The sequence below is a fragment of the Protomyctophum parallelum genome (assembly GCF_964188405.1).
Source record: "Protomyctophum parallelum genome assembly, chromosome: 15".
NCBI lineage: Eukaryota > Metazoa > Chordata > Actinopteri > Myctophiformes > Myctophidae > Protomyctophum > Protomyctophum parallelum.
The window spans coordinates 36,332,669-36,347,668 of record NC_139710.1 but is presented as its reverse complement, the minus strand read 5'-3'; the positions used below and the strand labels follow the sequence as shown (position 1 = coordinate 36,347,668).

Sequence of the window (15,000 nt, the reverse complement as noted above, 5' to 3'; positions counted from 1 at the left end):
TCACTCGCAACCTGGCGACCCTACTTTGGCATCACTGCGCAAAAAAGCATGGAATACGGTTATGTATATTACAGGAAACTCCCGTTAAACTTACCAACAAACTCCGGTAAACTCCCGTAATGTACCGTAAGACCTGTATATTACCGTATATTACTCAATTACCGGATATGCCTGATAAACATGGCATATCCAGTGCCCATAATTGCCCGTTAAGTCCTATTTTCACGCAGTGCATGTAATTAATAGGTGCACATGTAACCCTAGGGGACACGGGGAGAACATGCAACATGCAAACTCCACACAGAAAGGCCCTTTCCCCAACCCCACCGCAAGGTATGGGCATCATGCTTTCCCGGTCTTAAAGCGCAAATAACATGCATTTTAAAACTGCTTTTAATATTTAATATCATATTGTCTATGTCCCTCAATGTTATTTCTAATGGTTTGAGCCTCAATCACCACTCTGATATAACCAGGCCTTGTCATTTCTTTCTGGACTTTCAAAGCAGTTTTAGCTGCAGTACCACAATGTCCTGAGGTGGTGGGGGTGCTGATATGCAGATTATTTAATATTTGAGTCATTATAATACTGACGCTAGATAAAACCAGGCTTGTTTCCATTCCATGCCAGCTTGGAAAATCAACAATGGTGGACATTGTAAACAAAGTGGAAATGCAAATTTGGAACTGAAGACTGAAGAACAGGAGGAATTATACAAAGTAGGGTGACATTGATGACATCACGATGAGGCCAAAATCAGTCGAGCTGTTCCTGAGAGCAATTTCCATTAAAACACCCATATGATATGAAAGACTAATTGTTCAAAATTGGTTATTTGTGGGGATAGAAAACACATATGGGAGCCGCAAAAACACAAAATAAATTGAAAAAGTTGAATTTTATGTTATAGTTCCTTTAAAGCGTTAATGTCATCCCGTCTTCCATGAAGGCAGCAATCGGCTGTCGTCGTTCGAGTGGAAGGACACACACACACACACACACACACACACACAAGTGGTGCTAACTTTTTTTACTGCCAGGTGTTTTTGGGCTGCAAGGTCATTGTCGTGGGGGGGTGTGTGTGTGTGCTGCACAGACAGCCAGGTGCAGCACGCAGCGAGTGTGATGGAAGAACTTCTGACCAGCGGACAGACCAGGGGACAGCGTGTGTTATAAATCACCAGCCTTTATGTGAGGTTATGTGGCCCAAACACCAATTTCACCGCCTCTCCTCTAGAGAGAGAGAGAGAGAGAGAGAGAGAGTGTGTGTGTGAGCACCTATAAAACACTCCCCCCACCTCGCCCTTGCTTCCTTCTCTCTCTCGTCTTTCTGTCTTTCACTTTCTTTCCTCTTTGTTCCCTCGCGTCGTATTTCTCTCTCTCTCTCTCTCTCTCTCTCTCTCTCTCTCTCTCTCTCTCTCTCTCTCGCTCCGACGCACTTCAGTTCAAATCGATGAGCTTCATTGACACAAAAGCTTGTAACGTTTTTACATCACTCATTCTCTGCTGTCTGTCTGTCTGTCTGTCTGTCTGTGATGTATAACATAATACCATCTAATATCATATAATACCATGTGATGTATAACATAATACCATCTAATATCATATAATACCATGTGATGTATAATGGTGAAGCAGTTTTAATGTGACCAGCAACAGACAGCTCCACACAATGTCCCAAACTCATTATTTTGTCACACTCTGCTACGCTGGGACACACAAACACCCACCTACGCACGCACGCACGCACGCACGTGTGTGTTTCCTTTCCCCCCATGTGTAGGCAGGTGCAACCGCATGCTGATAGGCAATTTGGTATGTACAGATATCAATATGTGCAAACATATTTGTGTCTGGGGGATCAGCATAATGTGTGTGCCGCCTTGTTTGTAATACAAACAACATGAAATTAATCTGTTTCGGCTTATTATGCTTACAAGCGAGCCACGGCGGCTACAGTAAAGGTAGCCTGACGACGAGACAGCGCTCCGGAAAGGGATTTGATATATAGCGTTACAGGATGGCTTCAGAGTCCAATCCTCACTGTGGATTGTTCCGTTTGTTAAGGTCCTCGTGATGAATAAACCATCCAAATGTGTGTCTGATGATATTTAACAGAATATCAAAGCAGTCAGTCATTCGGTGATGCTTTGTTCATGCAGTTTGTCGTTGGATAGATAGATATCTATCTGTGTGTGTGTGTGTGTATGTGTGTGTGTGTGTGTGCGTGTGCGTGTGCGTGTGCGTGTGCGTGTGCGTGTGCGTGCACCCCCCCGTGTGTGTGTGTGTGCGCCCCCAGTCTATGTCGGGTGGAAAACATATATCCAAAAGTGTGACTTTTCAGGATTCAAAAAGTAGCAGATCTACAAGCTCAAAACACGTTGGTTTGTGCAGCGCAAAGAGCTTGAAGATCTGCCACTTTTGATGCTTTTGTGTGACTGCTGATGATTAAATAAGGCGTTTATGAAAAGAAAAACAGTTGAAGTTGAAATATGGAGATACTCTAAGAGGTTTCTGATATCACTCTCACACACACACACACACACGCACACGCACACACGTGTGTGTGCTGCTGCCGCAATGCATTTCAAACAGAGAGAAAATCCAAACAGGCTATGCATTTATGCAGAGCACCATGGGAGCATAAGGATATCTGCTTACGCTCGTATGAGTAATGGGACATATACGGAGGGGCTGAGAGCTAATGCCCCAGCGCACATTTATGCTTCTGCCGCGGAAGCTTTGTCTCTGCACACTGCCATATGTGTGTGTCAGCACCTTGTGATGTGTGTGTGCATGTGAGTGAAAGATTTGATGGCGCATGTGGGCGTGTGTGTGTGTGTGTGTGTGTGTGTGTGTGTGTGTGTGTGTGTGTGTGTGTGTGTGTGTGTGTGTGTGTGTGTGCCCCACAAGTATCGTAGAATTGCAGAAGTAGACTATTCTGCTGGTCCTCGCAAGAAAAAAGGCTTACACTTTTTGGCTTACAATTAGTAAAACATCCGTGTTAGAAGATAGATATACATGTAGATCTTTAGAGGTTTAGGTTTTGGTCGTTCAGGGTTAGGGTTAGGGTTAGGCCTGATTCATATGTAGGCCTACTAGCTCAGTCCTGAAAACACCCGATCTACAAGCTCACAACGCGTCAAAACTCTCAACACGTTCTGAGCTTGTAAGTTGGCTGTTTTTTGGTGTATAACTCAGCCTTCACGAATAAGGTTAAACATATTGAGGTCCTGTAAGTAAGTAGTGTGTGTGTGCATGCGTTCTGTGGCAGTTCAGCCTGCCATCTGAGACTGAATTCAACACAGGGTTAAAGTTTGAGGTATTATTTGTGTTATTTGTGAGTGATATTTGTTATTTTGACTTTTGTATATACAGTAGAGGGTATGCGCATGCTTAAGGTGGATGGCCCATTGAGTGGCAAATAGACTGGCAAAGCAACAGGCAAAGTGAGTTTAACATTGTATAATGTCGTATAATGCAATCAGATATAGGACTTTATGTTTGGATGTAGGGGCTGTCAAGGCCAGAAAGTAGTTTTTTGTCCCTCAGTAGGCGTTCCTGCATAACTTCCTGGTTTGGTGATGATGTCACGCGCATACCCTCTGTTGTGTGGTGCTGCACCTACCAACTGTGGGTTTGGGTAGGGGACATGTCATCAGTGTTTTGTATATATAGAGACAGAGAGATAACTTATATTAGAATTTATAACTGATTATAAATATGTGGGTTATGTGAATTGTGGATAATGTGTAATGATTTAAATGTGAATTATACAAGTGTTAAAGTATTGTCTCTGGACATGGGGCTCTTATAATTGTGGAATCAATTAGGGTTGGTATGGTCCAGTGGGAGGGGCCTAGGCTGTATATAAGAAGGGGGACCTGCCATTGTGGTTCAGTCGCTGTAGGGCTGTAGACCAGCAGGGCCAACCTGTTATAATGTCAACCATGTATAATATTGTTGCTGTGTTTTGTTAAAACACCATTCTTTTCACCATTTCTTTGGACACAAGGTGAATAAAAACTGTTTGATTTTGCTAACAAGGACTCTGACTTGCTATCTTGGGCAATTTTGAACATTTTTGCGTCTTGAATCTAATGCCTTTTTGGTCCCATACTACCTTGCACTGAGCAAAGTGTGACACAGGCGTGCGTGCGTGCGTGCACTTGCGGGACAATGTTTCTTGCTTACACATAGTTTGATGAAATGGATGCCTCTCCCTGGATCACTTCCTTAAACGATGATGTCAGCGCTCGCAGGCTAACGGACTGTTTCTCTGCACTTTTGGTCATCACGGCTCCATTAATCTCTCCTTCTCCTCTCTGCTGCGCTCCCGTCCCTCTCCCTCTCGCCTCTAGAGAAAATATTTTTTTTTGTCTTTTTCAATATTTAATTTTATATGCAAGCCCAACATTTCGGATGCATATCATCATTTATCCGCCAATATTTTAGCGGTGCCAATTTCACACCCTGTTTTCAAATCTTTAAAAAGTTGAGAAAAATTGCAGATGTATACAAGCTAAGGTTGGGCGATATGCCAATTTTTTTCAATCGCCAATCGTCTGACAAAGAATCGGCGATTGACGATGTATTCGCGAGAAAATAATGTGTGGTGTTTACAGCAGCAGCACACACAGGGTGACACACACACACACACACACACACACGGTCCGGCCCCGCCCACGGCGACGTGCAGTGAAGCGTGGTGACGCGGCGCCGGTGAAACAGGAAAAACAAACATGGAGGTGATGGAAGTACTAGTTGCAAAGAAGAATACAAAGTCGGCTGTCTGGGAATACTTTGGTTTTAAACCGGACGAAAATGGAAACCCCAAGGACAAAACGATGCCTCTTTGCCGTCTTTGCAAACGTATTGTTCCCTCCAAAGATGGCAACACAACCAACTTGCACGAGCACTTATCCATTCACCATCCCGTGGCGTATGCCAGACTTTCAGCTAAAGATAGCGCCTCCTCCCGCGCCTCATCAGCCGCGGGTGCAACAGCAAGAGCACCACAGCAGCCTGACATCGGCGGAGCCTTTGCAAAGTGTGTAAAGTATAAGAGGGATAGCTCGAGATGGTTAACATGCACAATGGCGGTGACAAAATATATCTGCAAGGGCATGCTGTCTTTCCGTACTGTAGAAACGAAGCCATTCAAGGAGTTACTCTACACCTTTGACAAACAGTACGAGCCTCCTGCAAGGCAATACTTTTCCAAGACAGCCATTCCAGACTTGTATAACAAAATGAGGGGCGAAATAAAGAACGAGATGGGTGCAGCTGACTTTATCGCGCTAACAACCGACATGTGGTCCGCTACAAACATGGTCCCCTATATGGGTGTCACAGCCCATTACATCACGGGAAATTGGGTACTGCAGGCTAAATGTCTTGAAGTTACATACGTCCCCGATGACCACACAGCTGATGAACTGAAAGATCAACTTCAAGAATGCATTGAAGCGTGGGGCATCGCAGAGGAAAAGCTGGCCTGTGTCACTACAGACAATGGCTCTAACATTGTCAGTGCCATGCGCAAACTGAAGTGGCCGTGGCTCAACTGTTTTGGTCACAATCTTAACGTGGCCGTGAATAACAGCATAAAGAAGGAACAGAAAGGGACAGACCATGCCTTTGCTATGTGCAGAGCCATCAACGGGGCATTTGCTCATAGTTGGTACAGGCGACGGGAGCTGCGTAAAGCCCAAGAAGAACTCAAGCTGCCAGAGCATTCCATGATAGCAGTAAGTAAAGCTAAAGCAAGACTATATTATAAAACAATAAACAAACATATAAATGCACATGTGTAGCTCTTTTATAACATTATGTGCGTTAGCCTATTATTTATTGGGCCAACTGTGTTATCAAATTAATATTCGCTCAATTAACACATTTGTATATTGTATGTGTTTGTTTGTTTAAAGGAATGTCCAACTCGCTGGGGGACAAAACAAAAAATGGTGGCCAGGGTCATCGAACAAGCCGATGCCATTAAAAGGGTATTTGCTGCTGACAAGGGGAGGCGTCCTCTACCACCGTTGACCTGGCAAGACATGGATGTGCTTAAGGCAGTGAATGAAGGCTTGAAACCAGTGGCAGATTTCACAGACATTATGTCTGCGGAAAAGTATGTGACTGTATCCTGTCTGATCCCAATGCTCATCCATCTCCGTGACACAGCTCTTGAAATAAAAATTGATGATTTAACGATGACAAAGAACATCAAACTGGAGGTTATGGCACAGATGGACAAAAAATATGACAACGACGACACAATGCTACTGCTGCGCACCGCAACCTTCCTCGACCCGCGGTACAAGGGAGACCATTTAACACACGCCCAATCAAATGTCATCAAAACAAAGCTCGAGACTGAGATGGTGGAGTTCTGGTCCACTAAAAACACGCCTGTTGCACCAGCGGTGCGTATTCGAGTTGAAGAGGAGGATGACTACGAGGGAGGGCAGCGCCAGCCAGCGGCCCCTCAGCAGCCAGAGAAGAAAGCCAAAACACTGGGTGGCCTGTTGGGGAGATCAAGGAATCCAGTGAGCCGTTCACCACAGGAGAGAGCAGAGTCCGAATTGGACATCTACGTCCGTGAAGAGGTCATTATGGGTGACGAAGACCCACTGCACTGGTGGAAGACAAGTGAAACGCGCCTTCCTCTACTGGCCAACATGGCACGCAAATATCTCTGTATTCCTGCCACTAGCACACCGTCAGAAAGAGTCTTTAGTACAGCTGGCAATGTTGTAACCCATCTGCGCACGTTGCTCAAGCCAGACAAGGTCAATATGCTTGTTTTCCTAGCCAAGAATCTTTAAACAAGTTATTTTGCATTAAGCCAGATTGCCTTAGTGAACGGTTTTGACCTGCAATTTATTATTTGTATATTTGCACTATTGTGTTCGATTCAATTTAAGTTTGCACAACTACTTTATACTTCCACTAGCCTCTCTATATAAAATAGGCTAAACGGTGGTTATTTTTGCACAGAACGGCTAGGCCTACTGTTTAGCACTTATTTGTTTGTGAAATAAAATGTGAATGTTTACATTTAAAGGGTCTCAAACCGAGTCCGAAAACTATTAAATTAATAGTTTGTACTTTGTAGAACTGTAACAAGCACAAAAAACTATTCAATACAGTATTAAAATGTCTGCTTTGTTTGTTAATGTTTACAGATTTGCTCAGGATTTATTGAAACGTTGAAAACGTGTTTACAGTACTTACAGTGTTTGCATAATCATTCAGGCTACAGGAATGTTTTAGCCAATAGCCACAGGTGTGAAACAGTTGTCGCACCGTCATTGTTCTGATTGTGAGGGAGGTATTACCGTATTTTATGAGTCTACTTTACTCTGTGAGTGAGTCTGTGGAGTCAAGCTCCCTACACGTCGCAAAGCAACAGGTTGTGTGCTTGTATGTCTGATATTTTCCCCAATTTTATACTTAAAGTGGAACTATGTCACTTTTTTATCAATACAATGAAATGTTGATCAATCTGAAAACTTGTACAATTGAGGTGGTTGGTTGTATTTAGTCTCCCTGCTCTTCTATTGAGACATTTAGATCGTGTCAAAGGTCATGCCTAGACCAGGGGTTCTCAACGTTTTTGACTGGGGACCCCCGGAAATGCTTTGGCCATGTTGCGCGACCAGGCGGGTGTAAGTGCCATCCAACCGTTTATCTAATTTCTTTAAAAGTGTCCATGTCTCAGAGCCATAGAGTAGAATCGACTCGACGGTCGTCCTAAATGTTTTTACTTTGAACATCTTAATAACCTGGAATGACCAGATCTTATGCATAACTAAACCGTATAGGTGTAGGCGTGCTCTACTCAGGGAGTCAAGTTGATAGTCTCCGTAGCTGATGGGTGCAGATTCTTGAAGATCAATGGAAAAAGGGAATATCCGCAATCTTAATTACAATTGAGTTTCTTTATTTCATGAAATCACATGCAGCAGCAGTCCACCTAGAGAAAAGAACACGTTTCGGCACACAGGCGTTTCCCTTTTTCCACAGATATTATGCATGCCATTGCAGGCTGACCAGGCCATATACCCTTCCTAGTTTGAAAGTCCATCAACCTGTTTCAGAGGAGTGTTGTTAAGTGTTTTTTTATAATGTGGTTATTGTTGGATTTGCATATATTTACGTATGGGTCCAAAATAAAAATGCCAAATGAAAAGTGCCAAACTGTATATTAACCCTGCTCTCCTCTGCTCTCTCTCCTCAGTATCTGACAGTCGCGCGGGAACGTCGGGAGGCTCAGCGGGCGGAGGCGGTCAGGGCACTCAGGACGCGCCACAGACGTCGCCTCGCTTCTCCTCGTCCCTGCCCACCTACCTGCCCGTCCAGTGCCAGCTCAGCGGCGCCGCCGCAGACTCCGCCTACTTCCTGCGCGACGCCAACCAGGACGTGATGCGCAACGGCAGCCTGGCGTCGCGCACGGAGCCCTTCCTCCTCCGCCAGCTGGAGGCGGGCGCTTCCTCCCAAGGTCAGGATGGTTTGGGATTGTTCATTATAGTTTGTTTTTTTTAGTTTGAAGTTTTAATTTGTTTTTGGCTGGCTGTTTTTTATTTTATTTTTATTTTTATTTTTTTAAGATATTTTTTTGCGGCTTACGCCTTTATTGATTTTTTAAGGGATAGAAAGTAGGCTGACAGGAAACGGGAGAGAGATGGGGGGATGACATGTGGTAAAGGCCGTGTCGGGTCCGGGAGTCGAACCCGCGGCACACCGCGACTGGATCACCAGTCCGGTGCCCAGAGCGTTACGCTACGGCCTGGGCCGGCTGGCTGGTTTTTGAGTGGTGCAACCACTCCTATAGACAGCTATGTGTGTGGCTGTGTCCCTGGCTGTGTCCGAGCACGGAAATAGTGTTATAGCATTTGTTCACCACCAGTACAGTACAGTACAGTACAGTACAGTACAGTACAGTACAGTACAGTACAGTACAGTACAGTACAGTACAGTACAGTACAGTACAGTACAGTTACAGCACCACTCACTTCAGACGGGTCTGATTCTTATTCGTTTTATTTTTGTGTCGATGCTTATTTTAATTTGAGTTTTTTGTAGTTTTAGTGTTAGTTTTAGTTTAGCTTCCAACGGAGACGCCAATAACCGATATAAATAATACAAGCGACGCTGGATGCATTCTAAACTAATAACTCGTCCAATGTCGTTCTGGGCGACCTGTGACTTTTGATAAAAACCCGTCCAATGTCGTCCTTAGCAGAGAATGAGTTAAGTAAATGTACCTTGAAAAATGAAGGGTTTGTCCGTACACTGTGTATCTGCACCCAGGAACCTTTATTTAGGTACAACGCTTCGACCCCTATATGGGAGACATGTGAGGGTGGAAACGTTGTACCTAAATAAAGTTTCCTGGGAGCAGATATACAGTGTGCGGACAACCCTTCAAAGTCAAAGTCATACGATTTGTCACACACGTTACCGCAGTGAAATCTGTTCTCCGCATTTGTTCCATCTCTTGGAGCAGCCAAGGAGCGGTGAGCTGCAGCCGTGCCGCACTCAGGAATCATTTGATTAGTAGAGTTGACCCCCCCCCATTCCAACCCTTTGATGCTGAGTGCCAAGCAGGGAGGCATTGGGTCCCATTTTTACAGTTTTTGGTATGACCCGGCCGGGGTTCGAACCCCGACCTCCCAGTCTCAGGGCGGACACTCTAACCACAAGGCCACTGTCTGGTCTTTCCAGACAGTACACTTCCTTTTCATTGTACGTGTATTTTTGTTCAGCATCTGTAGAATTTCAGGAGATGTGCATTGCTTCCTTTTGGATCCTATCTCAAGTAAATGTACCTTGCCCTCCTCCTCTTCCTCAGCCTCCTCCTCCTCACCGCTGCCAGCGGTCAACTGCAGCTACCTGAACGTGAGCGCGGAGCAGCCCGTCCCTCTGGAGCTGCTGCAGGCGCCGCTGCCCGGCGCCGGCGCCGCCGCCACCCGCCAGGCGGTGACCCTCAACTGGAAGGTCAAAGGTCACGTGGTGCTGCCCAGAGTGGGCTCCACGCGCCCGTGGATACAGGTATACTGGGCTTGTTTAATCACTTAACCCTGCAGTGTGGGGGGGGGGACACCTATAGGGCAGTGGTGCTCAAACTGTGACCCCCAAAATGATATGAATGTAGCTGCAGACCCCCATCTCAAATTCAATGATTTGCACAAATTGTCAAAAGAGAAATGCAGATCTACAAGCTCATTGTGCTTTCTTTATAACCATTTTGGGCGGGAACCCCTTTTTGTGTTAGCATTATGTTATGCTTTAGCTATTGAAAAATAGCAGATCTACAAGCTCGTAGCGCGCCACTCGGTGGCGCGCTATGAGCTTGTAGGTCTGCTATTTTTTTTTTATCGAAGAACCACTGACATAGAAACATAGCTTTTTCAGAAAACTGTCAGGATGTAGAAGACATTTTTAGAATCTGATCTCAGGTCAAAATGGGTTAAATATACCATCTCATATAGCGTAAATAATGGTTATTAGTGGTAGTAAAGGGTTTGCCTCTGAGATGTAGTGGAGTTGTAAAAACGAAAAAGAAAAATGTACATGAGCACAATAGCCTCCTTCCCACCACTGTTAGTAGGCTATTGTGTGCTGTATTTAAGTTTTCTTTTTCCCAGTACTTGGAGATTTAGATACTCATTTCACTCTAAATTAATTTCATGGCCATCACTCTGCCTCCCCAGCGAGTGCTTAGCTATACTTGCGGGAGGCAAAATGGCGCCTCCTCTTCCATACATTTCCTTGCATAAGCAGCCCCCCGAAAAGCAATAATGGAGGAATGCAATAAATAGTTTTATCACATACCTAGCATTTATTAGCCCATGGGTGCATGTGGAGGATATAAACTGACTGAGAGCGTGATAATGTTGGCTCGCCAGCCCTATAGGGATCGTACGGCCAGCTGACCCGTCAGCGCGAGCTGAAGCCGTATTGTCCCATGGGCTGATATGGCAGCTGATGCGGCAAATGACCAATCGTTGCAAACCATATGTGATGTCTGATTTATGCTCGTTAGCTCGAGAGCGGCACATCTACAAGCTCACAATGTGTTGTTGTGCGTTTGTATAGCTGTGCTATTTTCCATGCTACCCGAGTGCTAGCCTGGGGTCCACCTCTGCTTTCTATGGCATAGGGCAGCTCTACCACAGACCCCCTATAGCCTGGGGTCCACATGCTTTCTATGGCATAGGGAGCTCCACCACGGACCCCCTATAGCCTGGGGTCCACCTCTGCTTTCTATGGCATAGGGCAGCTCTACCACAGACCCCCTATAGCCTGGGGTCCACATGCTTTCTATGGCATAGGGAGCTCCACCACGGACCCCCTAGCCTGGGGTCCACCTCTGCTTTCTATGGCATAGGGCAGCTCCACCACGGACCCCCTATAGCCTGGGGTCCACCTCTGCTTTCTATGGCATAGGGCAGCTCCACCACAGACCCCCTAGTCTGGGGTCCACCTACTGTATGCTTTTTATGGCATAGGCAGCTCCCGGCAGGATCCACCGGGAGAATATAGACGCAGCTGCGCGACATGAGACTAATTAATTAGAGCGACAGAGAGAGAGAGAGGAGTGCGTGTGTGCGTGAATTTAACAACGGTGCAGACGATCAGAAATCAGCAGGGTGCAATCGACGTTTGCGCTACTCTATGCCGAATTGAAGTGGACTCGGACGCCCAGACTTTTCTTTCCTCCCTGGAAATAAAAACGTCTGGGTTTCCGAGGCTACCCGTCGAGTGCAACTCTTTATGTCGGCGTAGTGTTTGACCTCACTGCTGAAGGAACACGGCATGTGCATTGAAGAGGAGGCTGTTGAACATGGTTGCAGCTGATAGCTTGGTCAAGTTAATATCTGAGAAGTTTATCCAGCTCCAAGGAGGCCTAAACACAGATTGGAGAAATAAGTGACCTTCAGTGGTTCAGTGAATGGCTGTGCTTGTATATTGCTTGTATTTCAGCCAACTCACTCCACACAGTCCTGGGGAATCCCAATGGGACTTTATACCCTTTTGTTCACAAGTGCAATTCCTTGTTGACAGTAACGCAGCCAATTAACCCATTCTGACCTGAGATCAGATTCATACGAGGTTTCCACTGGACACACACTGGTCTGATGAACCCATTCTGACCTGAGATCAGATTCTAAAAATGTCAGTCGTTCTTCGATTTTTCAAAAATAGCAGACCTACAAGCTCGTAGCGCGCCACTCGGTGGCGCGCTATGAGCTTGTAGATCTGGGTTCCCGTTCAGAATGGGTTAAAGATGGTGTTGATTACAGCGTTGATCAAATGTTGTTTTCTTGTTGCCTTTGTGGATAGATAAGGCTGCTATATGTGATAAACTAATTATCGCCAGCATTCCCACGTGAATCAATGCTAATGTCATATTGTGCGTCTTTCTCAAATAAACAAACACTATGTTTGATCATTATAATCTTTCCCGGATATATTCTTCAGAACTATAATCCTCTTTTTTTTTTTTTTTTTTTACACTTCTCTAAAGTCTATTTTTTTGTCACGACCGTCCGCAGCAAGAGTCAGTGATTTTTGGGATATATTTTCTTTTTTTGACACCCTGTCAAAAAATATATATATATAAGAAAATCGCTAATACGAAAGAAGAGCATTCTAACAAGTTTTTACTTGTTTTACAAAATTGTACAGCATTTTCTTTATTATTATTATTTACTATAGTCCTATACTAGAACCCAGGAAATTGCATCTGGCCACAAAAGATCACGGGATCTATTGAATGTGAAGAGGGGGGTGCCCTAGAACCTAAAACAAATAAAGTTGTTCTCTAAAGGAGCATTCAGTGATTTGGGTGATGTAGAAAATTCCCTATAGTTACATTTATTTTGCCCATTGTGTTCAGGCTTTTCAGGCACATTGTAATTATCCAGGACCTGGCTCATATTTTAGTGCAGGCCCCTGCATGGGCACCCTCAGTTGTTCAGGACCCCAAGTTGTGTATACTGTGCCTCTTACATGCATACAGACAAACAGAAGCTACAGAATGTGTTCTTGAAGAAGTAGGTTACAATATAAATGTATTTGTAAAGATGTATGATGAAAGAATTTATATACATATAGATATACTGTCCAAAAGATCGTTTTTGTATGAAACGTTTGAAACATGACTTGCATAATGTCTGTAATCCCTTTAGTATGTGGTTCAGTGTGCTAAAGTTACATTACTAGCCTGTTACCTACACTACACTAGGGCCTCTATTGTTCACACCCAACAACTGTATTAATTTCATATCCCACATCTTGTATTTCTGTCACTATTTCAGATGCCATTCACTCATAAGCAACCCTGTATGTCTGTACAATCTCAACAACAACATAAAATTCATAAACGCCATCAAGAGTCATCATTGAGTCCAAGCTCCCTGACCAGAGCCCTGTGGTGGGCATATGCATCATACACCCCCTATGCATAGACAAGCTTGCGGCCTCTATTAAAGGCTACTATTTTTTATAGGTGATTTGGAAAACCCCCCGGTCCGCCACGGTAACAAGATGTGCACATGGATGCACTACAGTGGAAGGGGGGGGGGGGGGACACGCGACAGGCCAACAGCACACACACCAAGGCCCGCCGCCGCTTGATCATGATTGGCGGAAGGCCCCTCTCTATCCTGATTGGCCTCCTAGCCAAAAACGAAACCTACGTTTTTTTGACCCCAGGGGTGAACTGGGGACAGGGAGGAACTCCTTATATGGTCGGCACACTCTATAGTATGAAGGATTATCACAACAAAACCAAAAAAATAAGTGATATATGAATTGATTGAAATCACTGTATATACATCTAAGTTCATCCATTGAGGTTTCACTTGCTTCCCCCCCCATACAGGTGCTGTTCTACCTGGCGGGGAGGCGCTGGGACGAGCCCAACCCCCCTCCCCGGGCCCTGCTCCCCTGCGTCCGGGCCGTGGCGGTCCGCGAGGCCACCACGGAGGCGGCGGCGCCCTCGGCGGGCTGCAGGCTCTCGGCGGGCGTCCCGGGAGTCTGCGTGGTGCGCCTGGAGCTCCCCCCGGCCTGGTTCCACGCGCCGCCGCAGCCCGTCCGGAAAAGACCCACCGCCGCCGCCGATGCCGCGCTGCCCTCCGTGGAGGTGTACTACTCCGTCGTGGAGGGGGCCGGCGGCGAGGAGGGGGGGTGCCCCGCCGTCGTCAACGAGCCGTGGCGGGGTCAGGGCGGCGCGGCCAACGCCGCCGGGCCCCTCGGAGGAGGAGGAGGCCTGGGACTGCACGCCACCGGACAGTGGAGCCCCGGCCCGCCTCCGGACGGCGGGGGTCTACAGGTAACAAAGTTATACGATTTTGTCACACACGTTACGGCAGTGAAATTGGGTCATTGGGTCCCATTTTTACAGTCTTTGGTATGACCCGGCCGGGGTTCGAACCCCGACCTCCCAGTTTCAGGGCTTAACCACAAGGCCACTGTCTGGTAAGGCCTGTTCATAGTCCGGTTTTCCGTGAAGAGGTGACCACCCAAACGGTGGTTAGTTAATAACACAGAGATGTGATGCGTGAGCGGAGCGGCTCAGTGACGTCATGTTTTCGGTGGTCAACTGGACTATGAATAGGCCTTGAAAGTATTTACGTACTGTACTTACGTACAATGTTAAGGTACTTTTACTTTATTGGGGCATTTGCAACGTTCTTTTACTTCTACTCGACTACATCTCTTTGGATTATTATTACAAAACATACACAAACCACTTCAGCCCTATGTACATTTTGGCCATTTAAAAATAGCTGATCTACAAGCTCACAATGTTCACATTGTGAGCTTGTAGATCAGCTATTTTAAAAAGATGTTTATACATTTGAAAACTTGAACCAGGTACATTCTGCATATTAACGAGCACTTTCACTTTTGGTGTTTTTTGACGCCGACACTTTTACTGGAGTGTACTGTATTTCGAATCCCGGACTTTTACTCATAACGGA

General features: G+C 45.7%; 1 protein-coding gene across 1 annotated transcript in view; it reads left to right on the top strand.

The window, feature by feature from the left end:
* The window catches only part of LOC310871826 (transmembrane protein 132D-like), a gene marked incomplete at its 3' end in the record, with an annotated part of 194,895 nt that overhangs the window by 121,211 nt on the left and 58,684 nt on the right, over window positions 1–15,000 (top strand). The window contains exons 2-4 of the mRNA XM_083783462.1: window positions 8,247–8,507; window positions 9,861–10,060; window positions 13,899–14,348. Coding sequence (XP_083639588.1) covers window positions 8,247–8,507; window positions 9,861–10,060; window positions 13,899–14,348 — 911 coding nt within the window. The remainder of the gene's footprint in view (window positions 1–8,246; window positions 8,508–9,860; window positions 10,061–13,898; window positions 14,349–15,000) is intronic.